This window comes from Ostrinia nubilalis, chromosome 30 (genome assembly GCF_963855985.1).
Source record: "Ostrinia nubilalis chromosome 30, ilOstNubi1.1, whole genome shotgun sequence".
NCBI classification, from domain to species: Eukaryota; Metazoa; Arthropoda; class Insecta; order Lepidoptera; family Crambidae; genus Ostrinia; species Ostrinia nubilalis.
Window position 1 is genome coordinate 5,148,361 of NC_087117.1, and position 16,445 is coordinate 5,164,805.

General features: G+C 45.3%; 1 protein-coding gene across 1 annotated transcript in view; it reads right to left on the reverse strand.

Annotated features, from left to right (window-relative positions):
* Nucleotides 1-240: 240 nt before the first annotated feature.
* Nucleotides 241-16,445, reverse strand: part of LOC135085935 (cilia- and flagella-associated protein 91-like) — a 33,411-nt gene continuing 17,206 nt past the window's right edge. Inside the window, exons 18-24 of the mRNA XM_063980719.1 lie at nt 15,916-16,035; nt 14,712-14,801; nt 13,869-13,985; nt 8,702-8,824; nt 1,484-1,615; nt 688-798; nt 241-329 (exon numbers count right to left, since the gene is read on the reverse strand). Coding sequence (XP_063836789.1) covers nt 241-329; nt 688-798; nt 1,484-1,615; nt 8,702-8,824; nt 13,869-13,985; nt 14,712-14,801; nt 15,916-16,035 — 782 coding nt within the window. The remainder of the gene's footprint in view (nt 330-687; nt 799-1,483; nt 1,616-8,701; nt 8,825-13,868; nt 13,986-14,711; nt 14,802-15,915; nt 16,036-16,445) is intronic.

The window sequence follows — 16,445 nt, forward strand, 5'->3', positions numbered from 1 at the left end:
TATAAATCAAAATATACGTCCTTATACGAACATACAGAAAATAAGTGGCAATGTACAGATTACAGATGCCAGGACATTAGATTTTCGTCGTATATCGTACTTATTTTATCCACATAAGATAAAACAGTATTTATTCACTTTGTTGTGCTCTCATAATCTGATTCTGTACTAAATACCTATGTCTTTGTCATCATCTCCCCAATATAAATATATCATCCATGTATACCACTCGACCGTTTACTAATCCTGCGGTTCGTCATCAGGCACAGTGGATCCAACTGTCGATGTGGCTTCTGTCACATCCGTGGTGGACGCATCCCCTAAACCATCTGTGGACAACAAGAACTGTTATTGACTATTATTCGCAATAATTCTTGTAATGTGATTTGTAGAAAGCCTGAAGAGTGATCTACTGTTGCATTATAGTTCTTGCAACTCACGAAGGCTAGTGAGTTTTACTTGTGCGACCACACACGTATAGCTCACTAGGCTTCGTGAATTGCAACAACATAACAATAACTCTGATAAAAGGGATAGAAGCACAGTTAAAATACCAATGGAATATTGTGTCCATTTATCAAGTACATATTTGGATTTATGTCATCTTTAATAATGTGATGTAAATAAAATACCATAATAATAATTTATTTATTTGAATAGGTATTTATTGAGTATGCAAAGCCTTACCAGTAACAGGGCTGGGTGTGGGACTAGTGTCACACTTGCAGCGGCGCATCTCTTCCAGGATCCTCACTTCTGAGGGCAGCAGCTGGGCTATCTGCTCCGAATCCATCGTTGCTGATGACATACAGAGTTTAAATTTTAAAATAGCAAATAATATTATGCGTACTAAACAGGGCAGGTTATTATTATGGGGCTCGACTAATAAGAAGGATGAGAAACTAAAATAATTCCGGTACTAATGCCCGTTTTCATCATCAATCCTTAATTTTTAAGTGACTCCTATGAAAACAAAATTAATGTTATGTGTTACCATAGGGGTCACTTAAAAATTAGGGATTGATGGTGAAAACGGGCACAAGTCAGTCACCTCAAGTGGAAGGAAGGAAATGGTAACTGGTAAAGTAACAAATAAATTCGACGCACAACCTGATTCAAATTGGGGTTTGTTAACTTTTTTGTTACTTTGAAATTAATAATAGCACATACATAGTATAGAGCTTAACTTAGAGCTAAGCTTTTCCAAATAATTTCTAAAAAGAGACGGACGTTTTGTCGTGTGTCTACAAGACCGCAGACCTTCAGACAGTTCTTTATGACAACGGTCATAGAATTTATAGAACGTGCGGCTCAAAAAGTCTAATTTTAAAGAGCCGGTCTGTTTCCGTAAACGTCAAACTTCAGCGGGCTTCAGACATTAATTTGTGTTCCATGCGTGACAGCTCTAGCTCTGTTATGTCTGCAGTATGACTGAGCGCTACACAAATAGTAGTATGAATTAGAATTTCAAAAATAGACTCACAAAGTCCGAACTGCACTTTGCTCTTTAGTTCATCTGCAGAGACAGCCTTCTCTACGCAGCGACACGTGGGATCCTCCAAGGCCGCCTGCTCCTCCGCGCGTCTCCTGATCGATGACGGCAGTTCCTTTGGACCTGGTGGTGGAATTATGATTATACTTTTTAGGGCGAGAGTGAACAGGCACTTACAGGGCATAGACTGCATCTCACTTGACACCAGGCGTAATTGCGGTCCAATACTGCCTTGTTATTTATAAAAAAAGTATCTACATACCTATTTTGAATTAGGCAATGAGAACTTGTAAAATATAATGAATACTTAGTTTTTGAAGTGAAATTAGTCCGGATAGCATTCTGAACTGAACCTAATCCTGATAAATAACGAGTTTACGACTTGTTCTCTGGTTTTCTAGGAAACCAACAAGTCGTACTTTTACTTTGAAGTTCCGTCACCGTACATGTCTTTGTCATCATCTCCCCAATATTTATAAGTATATCATCCATTTTTTTTTTTTTTTTTTTTTTTTTTTCGTCAGGAAAATACATTGATTTGTATACCCACCAGCCGCGGGGGCAGTTAGTGGATTATGTGGGGTTCTCCCTGCCAGAAGGGCAGGGCCTACCCACTAAAAACCTGACGTTGCCCTCGGTAGCCATATGAGTCGGGAACGCGGGCCATCACTATCGGCATTTTGCCTCAAGCATTCGTCCGCGTTCCCTGTTTGGCATTTCACTCGCTTAAACCAAGCCCAAACCAAGGAAGGCGTTATTACGCCTTCAACCTCCTGCGAGCGGCACGCAGGACACGTGCTGCGCCGTCGCGGCCTCTTTAGACGCCACCAGACACCCCCGTATCTGATGGCCGAGGCCTATTAGGAAGGGGCAGATGGAGGTCATAGAGCCTCCTTCTGTGCCCATGACGTCGGCGGCGGGCAATGGGTGCGTCGGGTGATGCTTCCCGCTCCCTCTCCGCCGCTTCCTTCTGTGAAATGACTGCTTCACAGAAGGTGAGAACTCCACGCCACGCCTCCTCTCCGTTGGTCATATGGTGGACTAAGACCGGTAGAGAGAGGTCATTTCCTAGGCATATATTGAGGGCCGCACGCTCATCCGCCCAAGCTGGGCATTCTTGGAGCGTGTGCTCAGCTGTATCCACAGTATCAAGGTTGCAGTGATGGCAGCCTGGTACCTCTTCTCGGCCTATTCTGTGAAGGAAGGCCCCGAAACACCCGTGGCCTGTCAGTAGCTGGGTCATCCGGTAGGTTAGACGACCATGCCGACGTCGCAGCCACTCCGCTAGGACAGGCAGAAGTGCCTGCACAGTGCGACGCCCGACTTGACTAACGGCCAAGCGTCCTCTCCAGCATTCTAGGGCCATCTCCTCCAGCTCTTCTTTTTTAGCCTCAACCTCACGGGGTGCAGGCCTTTGCCCTTCAGATTTCTGGTCTCCCCGCCACTGGTATACCGCGGCGAGGACCTTGGCGTTCAGGTCCCAAGGCATGCTCCCAGCCAATGAGAGGGCTGCGTCTGCAGATATTGTGCGGTACCCGCGGCCCACCCTCAAAGCAATCAAACGCTGTGCCTTCTGCAGAAGTAGGGTACTTTTTGCTGAAACAGCTTTGTACCATACTGGGGCTCCGTACAACGCCATTGAGCGAACGACTCCAAGATATAGACGACGACTCACCGCAGCAGGCCCACCTATATTTGGCATCAGCCTGCTAAGAGCACCAGCAGTCGCCATTAACTTCGGTGTAAGGCGCTTGAAATGCTCGTCGAACGTCCATTGTCCATCCAATTGGAGTCCCAGGTAACGTAGGGACTTCCCAACTGGGATTGTAGTGCCTCCAACGACGAGATGGGTCCCAGCTGGTGGCGCCTGCCGAGGCCCATGGAAACACAGAGCTTCAGATTTCTCGAGCGCCACTTCTAATCCTAGTTCGCGTATTCTGCGGACCACGATCGCTACGCCGGCCGTAGCGCGTCGTACCGCCTCTCGGATATCATCCCCGCGGGCCGTCACGAGAGTGTCGTCGGCGTAACATGTCACACCGACCCCCGTAATTAGACGCCCGCGGAGGACCCAATCGTACCCCAGGTTCCACAGGAGAGGCCCAAGGACCGACCCCTGTGGAACTCCACACAAAGCTTTCTGGCGGAGAACTCGCCCATCTTTCCCTTCCAGAGTAACCTCTCGGTTGGCCAGATAGTCGGCCACTACGTTTTGGAGGTATAACGGGACGCCGTGGTGTACAAGAGCCTGCCTGATGCAAGCCCATGGTAGGCTATTAAAAGCATTTTTAATGTCAATAGACACTGCCAACAGTACCCCTCCTCGGGCCACCGCTTTTTCAGCTAGCTCTTTGACCCGTAAAATGGCATCTACCGTCCCTCTTTCGGCTCTAAACCCAAATTGGGTGGTAGCTAGGTTCGGCCCTTGCTCTTCTAAATGCTTGATAAGACGCCTAGCGATAATTCGCTCCAGTAACTTGGCTATCTCATCAAGCAATACTATAGGACGGTACCCGGAAGGGGAGTCTGGTGGTCGCCCCTCCTTCCTTAATAGGACCAAACGTCCACATTTCCATTGCGCTGGAAAGCGCCCCTGCTCAAGACAGGCGTCAAAGAGCCGCTTTACTCTGCCCCCAAGGGTCTCTTCGGCCAGCGCCCATGCCTTTCCCGAGAGTCCGTCTGGACCCGGGGCCACATTCTTCCGGCGAATTCTTAAATAGGCTGCTCCAAGTTCACCCTCTGATATAAGCTCAGGTGCAGCTGTCGAGGCCACTGGGTGGGGCCTCATGGCTGGTGGAGTATGTTCTGCGCGCGCTGGAAAAAGACCTGCGACGACCGTAGCGAGCACGGCCGGTTCCAATGAGAGCGCTACCGGAGGAGCCCATGGTCGGAGTTTTCCCCTGACAGTTTTATATGGCCGTCCCCATGGATCACTGGTAAGCGTGGCAAGCAGATTTTTTCGCGCCTCCACTTTAGCTCTGGCTATGGCAATCTTTAGAGCTTTTTTGGCCTCCTTATAGGCTTCGCGAAGTGGATCGTCCTGGTCTGGATCGCGGACACGTCTCCGGTGGTGCCGGTAGGCTTCGCGGCGTGCTGCGTTGCACGCTCGACGCAATACAGCGATGGCCTCTGACCACCAGTAGACTTGTCGGCGAGGAGGCAGTGGACCAACGCGAGGCATGGACGCATCACACACGTGCGTCATAGCTACCCGGAGCCATTCCGCCTCCTCATCCACCTGGACGGGTCCAGCTGGTGTTGGGAGCCAGGCTTTTACAAGGGCTGCTGCCTGAAAGGTATCTCTATCTAAAGCACCAAGTTTCCACCGTGGATATACGGTGCCACGCCCGGCGAGACTGGGTGTATTGCTGTTGGGTGAGGCGGCTATATCCCATCTAATGTATAGATGGTCGGACAGTGTTTCCACCTCAGTAAGTACTCGCCAGTCAGCCGCGCGGGTAGCAATCGCAGGGCTCGCCAGGGTTATGTCCACAATAGATGTCCCCTGTGGCCGAACGCATGTTGGTTCGGAACCCGTATTTAAAACTACGAGCCCCAGTGCTGTGGCCCACTCTAAAACTAAGTCTCCTCGGCGGTCTGTGGCGCGAGCTCCCCAAGCTATTGATTTGGCATTAAAATCGCCACCCACCAGTGCAGGGAATTGAGACTGCCGTATTATAGCACTCAGTCTGTCCAGACTAGCCTCAACTGCAGCAGTGCTTTTACTGGGAGAAAGATAGACCCCTACTAACAGTATATCACTCCATTTTCCGACAACAAAGCCGTCTCCTTTCTCTACCACCGCAATTTGCAACCCTTGTGCCACTTTTATGGCAACTACACCTTCCAGATCCGCTGCCCAGTCGTCTCGGTCGGTGGGGACCCAGTACGGCTCTGACACAATCGCCACGTTCATGGACCACTCCATCATATGCTGTAACAATAAGTCTTGAGCACCGATGCAGTGGTTAACATTCGCCTGCATGAATTGTAGAGCCATTACGGGCACTCCACCTCAAAATCCATCGCCGGTCCACTGCTCTGGACCTGAGTGTTGGCAGCCGGTAGCGTTGGCTGGCCCTTTATTCCTCTCTTCGGCTTCGGTGGGGTGCAGCTTTTGCTCCCCATCTTGTGGTTTGCTCCTTGGCCGGCTTCTGCACAGACAGGGCAGTGTGGAGGAGCAGTACAGTCTCTTGCCAGATGTCCCGACACACCGCAGCGGTAGCAGTTTCCGCTGCGGTCTATGCCAGTCGAGCACTGTGCACTGACGTGACCCTCCTGCAAGCACTTAAAACATTTGAAGGGCCGCCTCTCTAAAATTTTAACGTGGGCCGATACCCAACCCACAAGAAGTCGTCCTTTAGCCAACTTTTTAGCGACCGCGACGGGGACCTTTATGACGACAGTCCCACAGCCTGAGAAGTTTTCTCTTATAAGGCCCACCTTTACTGACTCAGTTGCGCAGCAGCCAGCTTTAGCCACGGCGGCCACAATCTCCTCCTGCGTTGTGGAGTCATCTAAGCCTGACAAACGTACGTCTACTGTCTTAATCGGCCTGGAAACTCGCACTGCATCCTCTGGCAAGACTTCTTTGAGTTTTGCAGCAAGTGCATCTGCTCTGTCACCACAGGATTCCCCTGGCACTTCCAGGAGTTTGGCACCTGTTTTGGTGCTCCTAAACCGCATGGAGGTTATATCGAAGTCACTAATGTCAATTTTAGACCTTGCTTCCCGCATAACTTCTTTGTAACCTATTCCCTTCCCTACTGCATCCGGCTGTAAACTGAGCACGATGGCAGCCGTGCGAGGTGGGCGAAGTTTGGGAATCTTGGCCTTCGTTTCAGATTTACGAACCTGGGGCTGGATTTCAGTGAGTTCCTTCTGCCTACGGTTTGCTCCTCGCCTAACCACTGTAGACCACCCTTCTTCAATTGACACAGGAGGAGGCGGAAGTGGGCGTGACTCACTCGCAGGTTCTGGGGCCGAGCGTTTAGCACCTTTTCTGTTTTTGCTACGTCTGGTAGCAGGCATGGGCTCAATGGCCGCAGGCTTGGGGTCATCAGGTGTTTTACTTGCTACTTCTGGTTTGGCTGGTATGACCTTTCTAGGTGCGGGTTTTGGAGCGGACTGCGGCTTGGCGGCTGCCGTTTTAGCTGCTTTCTTAGACTGTGGCTTAGAGGCAGTTTTTGGTGTCATTGCCAGAGGTGGAAAATCAGTGTCCATCACTGTCTTCTCTCTTCGCCTATCCGCCGCTAATGGGGGTCGGAGACGTTCTTCAGGCAATAGCCTGGGCTGTAGTGCCTCAATCCGCGCATTCACCATGGTCCCGACTTGGACCATGATGTCACGCGTAAAATCATCCCGCTCCGGCTGCGTCTGATTCAGCTGGGTGGCGGGAGCTTTATTGCTCTGCTCCTTTAAGAGACGGAATTCCTTGCGGAGTTCTTCCAATTCCTGGGACATTTTCTTGTTTGCGGCTGTTAGCAGCCGAATTTCCTCCGTTGGGGACCGCGCAGAAAGGACCTCAAGTGCCCCCGCAATATTCATGGCGGCCTCTTTGAATGTCTTTTGAATGGGACCCGAAATGTTGCCGCTCTTTTTAGAAGCAAGAACGACGGCATCCGTGCTGGTGCGTATCTGCTGCAGCAGTTCTTCTGTTGTTTGTTCTCTTGCCGAGTACTCGGCCCGGTTGCGCATCCGGATTAATTTGCTCGTCCAGAGCTCGGCCTGCTCATCGGTCTCCATTTCCCGTTGTTTCTTACGCTCTCGGGCCTCTGTCTCTTCGATAAGTGCACGCTCGGCGCATGCGCCAGTCTTGGCAGGCCTTCCACGACACTTTTTTCCTACATGTGCTTTGGCTTTGGGGGGTCGTGCTGATGAGCTAGCAGAATCCGAACCTTCATTTGTCTCGTCTCTATCAGGCATATGAGGCCTTTTTGTTGCCGCCAACCGCGAGGCAATGCGCGAGCTGGCCCGCGAGCTCAGTCGAGACCTCTTTGATGCGACTGACGCGAAGGACACGTCAGATGCACTTCCGTCCTGTTCTGAGTCATCATTCTCGATGCTTTTCAATGTATCTCGCCTCACAAAGAAGCGGGAGTCGTATCCAGTTTTATGTACATTTTTGGCATTTGAGCCATCGCCGCTTTCTACCATATTTACATTGTTTATACATGTCGGTTCATGCTCAACATCACCGCCCTCTTCGATATTTACAATACTACAACTTTTTACAATATCTACAGCATCGCCGCTTTCCTCATCTCCTATCGTACTATATACATTATTTACATACGCAGTTTCCTGCGGAACAGCGTTGGCCCCCCCGTATACATAGGGCCGACTACCTTGTGGGCAGCCACGGGATTCCCCAGCATGGCTGGGACCCGCCCGGGTACTATTTTCCGTTTGACGACTGTTCATTTTTATAAACTGCTTGCGGGCGCAGCTGCCCCACCTTTCCTCCCCGGGAGGGGTAGCGGCCAACGATACTCCGCTGACCATATCGAATCTGTTAGGACCCGATATCGCTCTTCGGCCCCCACCACACCTCGGCGTTTGAGGGTTTTAGAGACTTTTCCTTGTCTTGGCCCCGACTTCCATAGCCGGGACCCCCGGTCCCCCTCCATTGGGGGATTACGGGTTGCCCGACAGGCCCGCCGAATTGACGTAACCTGCCGCGCAGATGAGATGTTAGCCGCCCGCATGTACAATCATGCGGACGTTGCCCAGGATGCACCAACGTGGAGGTCTCTCACCATCGCACCCCAAGTATATCATCCATGTAGTATACCACTCGACCGTTTCCTAATCCAACTACTAGGAAACCAATAAGTCATAAACTAGTTACTCTCTTTCATACTTGGACTCTTAAAAATTAAATTAATAAAATTCATTTATTTTTGCAAATAGGCTTTTAAAAAGCACTTTTACACGTCCCAATATTAACTCTACCACTGCTTCGGGACAATAAATGGGCCAGTGCTGAGAAGAAGCAGCGCAAGAAACTCAGTCACTATTGTCAGCCTCCTTTTCAAGGGTTTACAGTCTTTAAAATATACAAATTATAGTCATAAGCATCGATGCGAGCTCTTCCTCTCTCTTTCTCTCTCTCTCTCTCTCTCTCTCTCTACTATGGCATTAACCAACAGTACATCGTTTTGGGGCTAAAAGATGATAATGAAAGTCATAATTTCAAAGAACACTTACACTTGGTATGCTGGTCGAACGGCACGCTCCTCTCCAAGGCGTCTTCCACCACGCGCATCATGAAATGGTGGTACTCCCCGGAGCGAGGCGGCGGCGACCACGCCCCCGTAGCGCGGTCGAACACTGGAAGGGGAAATTGTTTATTTTTCTATAGTCTGGTCTGCGAGCACGTAGAATTCTCTGTGGTGTAGTGGTAAGATCACGTGCTTCAGACGCAGAGGTCCCGGGTTCGATTCCCAGTGGGCGCAAAATTTTCTATTCGGTTTGGTTGGTGGTAGGGCTTGTTCTAAGTCCGCCTGGCTAGCTACCACTATCTTAATTATGTAAGTCTGTCGCCATAACAACAATGTTTAACAGCATAGTTGTGTTCCGTCAGTTAGAGGTAAGAAAGCCAGTTCCTCCGTGGTTGAGGATTCCGGGTGGAGCTCGTTTCCACCTTCGGCCTGATTGTCACTTACCATCAGGTGAGATACAGGCCAAGAGCTTCCTTGTTGTGGATTAAAAAAACCCTAACCAAAAATTAGGTTGCCAGTGTCAAGTAGATATAGTCCTATTGCCCTTATCTCAGTTTTGTCAAAGATTTTTGAAAAGGCAATGCAAGCCAAATTAATTTCATTTCTAACAAAACATGCTATAATTAGGGAGGAGCAATTTGGGTTTCGCAAGGGAAGGTCAACAACACTGGCGTGTTACTCTCTTATTAAGAATGTATCGTACCATATGGACAAGAAGGTTCCCGTTTCCACCATTCTTTTCGACATGAGTAAGGCCTTTGACTTTGTCAATCATAAAACACTCCTGAACAAGCTCGAACGATATGGTGTACGGGGAGCTGCCTATGGTTGGATAGAAAGCTATCTCAGTGGGAGGACACAGTTTGTAGAAATACCTAAACTAGATAATAGGTTCCAGAGCGTGACGTACAGATCAGAGAGTAGGTTAAATACTTCAGGTGTACCTCAGGGCAGTATATTGGGTCCATTACTTTTCATCCTTTACATTAATGACCTTCCAAATTGTACGCAATACCCGGTCACACTTTTTGCCGACGATATTTCTATAACAATACACAAAAAATCGAATATTGACTATAATGATGAAATAAATAATGAAATAAGAAATATAACAAATTGGTTGGAATGTAATGACTTAAAAATTAACACAAATAAAACAAAATACATACAATTTTACAACAAATATGGTAAACCTCAGCAATTATTAGTACAGCATCGCAACAATCCTATTGACATGACTACATCGGCAATCTTTCTTGGTATTGTAATCGACTCCAAACTTACATGGCAAAATCATGTTGACATTGTGTGCCAGAAGATTAACAGGTTTGTTTTCGCTCTGTATCGTCTTACGAAATTGTCTAACCTTAAGACAGCTCTGATGGCATACCACGGATACGTAGGCTCGGTGTTAAGGTATGGGCTAATCTTGTGGGGAAACTCGACTCACGCAAATCGTGTCTTCATTCTACAGAAGCGATGTATAAGAGCTATGTGCGATGTTGGACAGATGGAATCATGTAGGCCTCTCTTTAAAAATCTAAAAATCATGCCATTACCCTCCTTATACATATTTGAAATCCTAATATTTACGAAAAAAAATGCAAACCTTTTTATAAAAAAGTCTGATATTTGTAATCGTGGTGGTACGAGAAGATACCCTTGGAAGCTATCAGTACCCCCAGCAGCCACAACTTGCTTTACTAAAAATTGTTATAGTATGTGTATACGATTGTTTAATTTACTTCCAAATCACATTCAAAATTTGCAATTCAATCTTTTTAAGAGAACTATTTTCCGAATTCTCACTGAAAACTGTTTTTATGACTAGATGAATTTATAAAATTCTGCCGTGGTAACCATATGCGAATTGCTAATTTATGACATTCTTGTAATTTTGATACTGACATTGTATTCTCACATTTTATTGTGATCATAAAATTGTTTAATTTATTATAATTTATGTGACATCCTAAATTTTAATCCTTACCTGAATTACCTAATTGTTTTAATTAATATTGTAATTGCATTGTAATAAATATTTTTGACATTTAAATTCTATTGGAGGTAGATCATGTAATATTAATAATGACTATTAATAATTTAATAATAATACTGCATGACGACTAAATGTTTGCATATCGCTATGTCGATGAAACATGTTGTTCTCGTAACAAGATAATAACTGAAATGTACCATGTTTTATGCAAATAAATAATTTTGAATTTTGAATTTTTTGAATTTTTTGTCACCGAGCACGTAGAATTTTGTCCAATGCGCTCGCACACTCACTGCGGGCGCCCGTCGCACAGTCGCGACAGCAATATAATTACGCGCGAGAGCGATAAGGATGGGTAGCTTGGGGCCTTTTGTACCCTTTGCACCACCGGCCTGCACCACTGGTGGTGCAAAGGGTATTTTTAAATCCCTCTTGCACCACCAACAAATAGTGATGTGCTACCATCGACTGTAAAACTAGTAGTAGACTGTAAAATACTTAATAATTTAATTGTTATAAATAAATCAAAACCTACCTAAAAGTTTTAATTTATTTATCGCAGTGCACCAAGAAGAATTTGATATAGCTCCTTTATGATTATGTTGCCCTGGTACTTTAATACATATTTTTAGTAACTCTTTTGAAAATATTTAATAGCCTATGTTACTCAGAAAATTATTTAGATTTCGGAGCCAGTAGTTTCGGAGCCTATTCAGTACAACAAACAAACAATCAAATCTTTCCTTTTTATAATATTAATATTATATATATTATAGATAAACGTTTTACAGTTAATAGTAGCGCAACACTATTGGTGGTGTAAAAGGGATTTAAAAATACCCTTTGCACCACCAGTGGTGCAGGCCGGTGGTGCAAAGGGTACAAAAGGGCTTGGGGTCATTGGACAAAATTCTACTTGCTCACAGACCGGGCTTTATCATAGCAAAACATGAGAGGACTTATTCTAACACCCGTATTCACAAACATTACTTTGAGGCCTCATAGTGCGCATGGACGCACAGGGTCCCAAAAACCTATTCATAGACGATACTTCAGTGGTGACAAGCACTATGTGTCCCTTAGAATGAACGCAAAGCTAAGGTAGCCAGGGAGCTGTATTACGCAACGCATAGTGTCTATTTACGTCAAAATTGTTAGGTTATTCTCGTTTTTGAGGTTTGTTTGCTTTATTTATGGTTGTATTCGATTAATATCATCTTACAATGGATAAACAGTAGTGAAGACTAATTTGATAATTATATCAATGAGCAAAGTGGAATAAGTACCAGAAAAGTAATACGGGATTCCCAAAATCCCTTTGATTATTACAATTCAAACGAATTTAGTTTAGGTTTTCCAAAGATGGGCTACTTTTCATACTTTTACCACTGATAAAAGAAGACCTGAGGATATTAACTGCGAGAGGCCTACCAGTGCCTATGTATCAGTTGCTAGTGGCAAATAAAACATAAAATTATTTATGAAGTTTTATTTTCATCAATTTTCAATGTCTAATTTAATTTAATGTATTTGTAAATCATTAATCTTTTTTTCATGTTCTAACTGTCTAACAAATTATTTTCTCTTGCTATCATTTTTTTTTCTCTTTGTAGCCCCAACTCGTGCAAAGCCTGGTCTTGTTGTATATTCAAAGTGGTGCGTTTGATTCTTGTTTCTGTCTTAATCTTAATTCTTGCTACTACTAATCTTAATTTCTTGCTACCTGAAAAGCAAATTATGAATTTAACTTCTATGAGTATACTCTGCTTAGTTATTCGTCATAAATCTATCTATTATATTTTATAAACATTACGGGTGTTGAGAACGTTTGATTGATTTCTGAGAAAGTTCTTTTTTCTTTGGGTCTTTAAATTATTCCAGCAGCTTTTCAGTTGATGTGTGAGCCTTTGTGAAACATAAAATATGGTTGAGGATTGTAAGCCACTGTTAGATTTTCCCAGGCCTGCTTCTTCAACTCGATATTTTAGAGAGGATAATAATATGCTTGTCTTCAATAATAGGTCGTTCTCTTATTATAGCTACAATCAGCTCTCTTTCGGAAGAAGAAAACGGCAGCTTTTTTGATCTGAAAAATAATGATTTTGACTATTTAAATTTTTATTATTGATTGAAAATAAACAATGAAATCGAAGTATTAATACTAACCTGATAGTTGTAGTTTAATTCATATTTATTAAATTCACAAATCCACAAAATATTATCACATAAAACCGTTGCACCGTTTGAATGACAGGAATGTCAGCGGAGTGAAGTGCGTAACATAAGCGAACCAATCACAGAGCACTATTCAACACTCTGATTTTGCATAGTCAAGGGTCGTTTATGTATTGTTTATGAATTGAAAGGCTTGCCATATGGAACGCATTGAGAAATGTCACATTTCGCATAGCGTTGCTGTTTCACATAGGTAAGTATCGTTTGTGAATACGGGTGTAAGTCCTTCTGGCTATTTGCTACCTGCCCCTTACGTATGTCGTCAAAGTTAAAAGCATAATTGTTGAGCCTGTATCTCACCTGATGGTAAGTGATGATCAGGTCGAAGGTGGAAGCGAGCTTCACCCGGAATCCTCAACCACGAAGGAACTGGCTATCTTACCTCTAACTGCCGGAACACAACAATGCTGTTTATTGTTATGGCGACAGTTACTTTTTTTCAGCAGTCGGAGCAAATAAGTATAGCCAGTTCCTCTGTGGTTGGGTTACCTACGAAGTAAGTTCGCTTCCACCTTACCAACAGGTGAAATGAAGGTCATGAGTTTCCCCATTGTGGGTAAAAAAGGAAGGTAAGCAAACTGAAACAGCAATGAGCAGGGCACAAGCATGCAGAACTGATGGACGATGGGGCAGTAAGGTTCTGGAGGTCACGTGCCGGCAAACAGGGTGCGACGTCCACCCACAAAGTGAACAGACGACCTTATAAGGGCGCAGGAAGGCGCTGGATGCAGGCCGCTGCCAACCGGCCAATCTGGAGGAGGCCTATGATAATGTTCAGCAGTGGAAGTCCTATGGCTGAGATGATGATGATGATGACTTGATATTTTAGCATCGGGTCACGTTTATTGTTCACTGACAATGGGTACTTTATGGTTTTTGAATACAATTTTGCATATCCTAAGAATTGTTTTGTACTTACGCTCAGCAACAAACTCCTGCGAGTCCAAAGTGACCTCTATGCGCTCGCGCACGCCGCGCGCACAAAAGCGTTGTATCGCCGCCTCTGATGAAAGCCGCGCGCGCGATTCCAGCACCGCTAAAAACATAATACATTAATTTAATACATCAAAAACTGGTGTGTTTTAAGTTGGTAAGTCTAACTTGGCGTCGCACTGTAGCAGACGAGACGAAGAAAATCGGCAAGACTTGGAGCAAGATTAAATTGAAGCTCAAGACCGAACGCCATAGAGGACTGTTGTGGACGCCCTCTGCCCCATATAGGAGAAAGTGAATCTTGTCAGATCTAACAGGCAGGCTTTGCTGAAATCAAAGTATTGTTTATGGGCGTACCGACTTGATGTAGAGGAAATTTATCACTCATATACCTAAACTACCTACTTACCTTCTTTTTCGTCTTATGTGGATATCTAAGAACGGGGGGACCGTGTCTAAAAAGTCAGATATGCCCTCCAGTGCGTCGTAAAAATATGGTAAACCTCCAAGGGCGTCACAGTAAAAAAAGTTCGGGAAGCCCTGGTAAGTTAATACATCTTCATCAGCATTTCATTTCATTTTTTAAGTCTTGCGGAATTTTACATAGGTAAAAAAACACCCCTTTGTTATTGAAACGTATAGCTGATCGCATATAGCTTCAACCACACCAACGAGTGCAGATCGCCATCGCCGGCGCGATCAAAGGCCAATGACAGTTCACGCGACCTGTTATTGTTTGTCATTCATCGCGCCGTGATCACGTCGGCGATGGCGATCTGCACTCGTTGGTTGGTATGGTTGAAGCATTAGACACAATTTATATCCTTACCTTCATCCACGAGCGTGTCCAGCATGCGCCTGAACTCGTAGTCGGGAGGGAACCGCTCGCTGATGCTTCTCTCTGGAGGGCGAGGAAGCGCTGGAAAACAAGTTTTAAAACTTAAAAAACTGTAATGACAAATGCCAATTCAGGAGGAAACGTCAGATGACAGAACAGCGTTGTGCGTGCCATTGTGTGCATTATTACTTTTACTAAAGCCCGGTCTGTGAGCACGTAGAATTTTGTAATTATGTAGCTGTCGCGCTCGCACACTCACTGCGGGCGCCCGTCGCACAGTCGCGACAGCAATATAATTACGCGCGAGCGATAAGGATGGGTAGCTTGGGGTCATTGGACAAAATTCTACGTGCTCACAGACCAGACTATAATATCTTATAACTGACGAGTTTCTTGGGTTGTCGAACGCCCTAACCTCAAGAACTATAGAGTGATGTAGTCCGAATTGGAAAATTTTTGAGTTGGATACTCCATTTATCGAGGAGACTAATGCCCGTTTTCACCATCAATCCCTAATTTTTAAGTGATCCCTATGGTAACACATGACAGGAATTTTGTATACATAGGGGTCACTTAAAAATTAGGGATTGATGGTGAAAACGGGCATAAAGCTAATAGCATTACGCTACTTATTTAGGAGCAAAACATCTACTATCTGTAAGTAAATGATTTCTAAAAACTAATATGAGTTTTATGACTTATATGAGTTTTCTATGAAAACTTGCAAAAACGGGAAAATATTCAAACTATTTTCACGTGTAACAAGTCGCGGGCACAGTTAGTAGTGAAAGAAAGAATCCTACTATCCTACTTCCTACTAATATTATAAATGCGAAAGTTTGTGTGGATGTCTGGGTGTTTGTTACTCTTTCACGCAAAAACTACTGAACGGATTTTGTTGAAACTTTATAGTATTATTGTTTATAATCTAGATTAACATATAGGCTATAATTTATGACGATATGTGACAAACTAAATTTCAATAAATAAATAGGACGTGGGTAAAAAGCGCCATCTATCGTCATTGATTAAAATCTACAGCCAAAAAATTTTGACGTTCTTAAATATTCATGCCGTTAAACGCCATCTATTAACATCATTAGTAATTAAATGAGGTCCACGCGTACGAAGTCGCGGGCGGCCGCTAGTGAGTCAATAAATCAAAAACGTAAAAAGATAAAAAATAGATACTCACACCTGGAGTGCACCCACCGCGGGTCGAACCTGGCCTTGGTCTCGGCCGGCTCCTGCTTCAACGGGCACACGCGGCAGCGGCACAGCTCGTCCAGCGGGCAGCCGCATTGCGTGCAGAAGCCTGGAGTCAATTACATCATCATTATCACAAGGTGGACCGACGACCTCATTAAGGTCATAGCAGATAGAAGCAGACATATCAACTGGGGATCCGTAGGAGAACCAGAGTGACTGACATAGTCCGCATAATCGCTAAAATCAAGTGGCAGTGGACGAGGCACATAGCTCGAAGAGCTGATGGCCGCTGGGGCAGGAAAGTTCTTGAGTGGCGACCACGAGCTGGAAGACGTAGCGTGGGCAGGCCTCCCACTAGGTGGACCGACGATCTGGTGAAGGTCGCGGGAGGTACCTGGATGCAAGCGGCGCAGGACCGGTCTTTGTGGAAATCCTTGGGGGAGGCCTTTGTCCAGCAGAACGAACGAACGAACTACTGGGAAAGGGATCAACGCCGAATAGCCTTTCGCGCGCTGT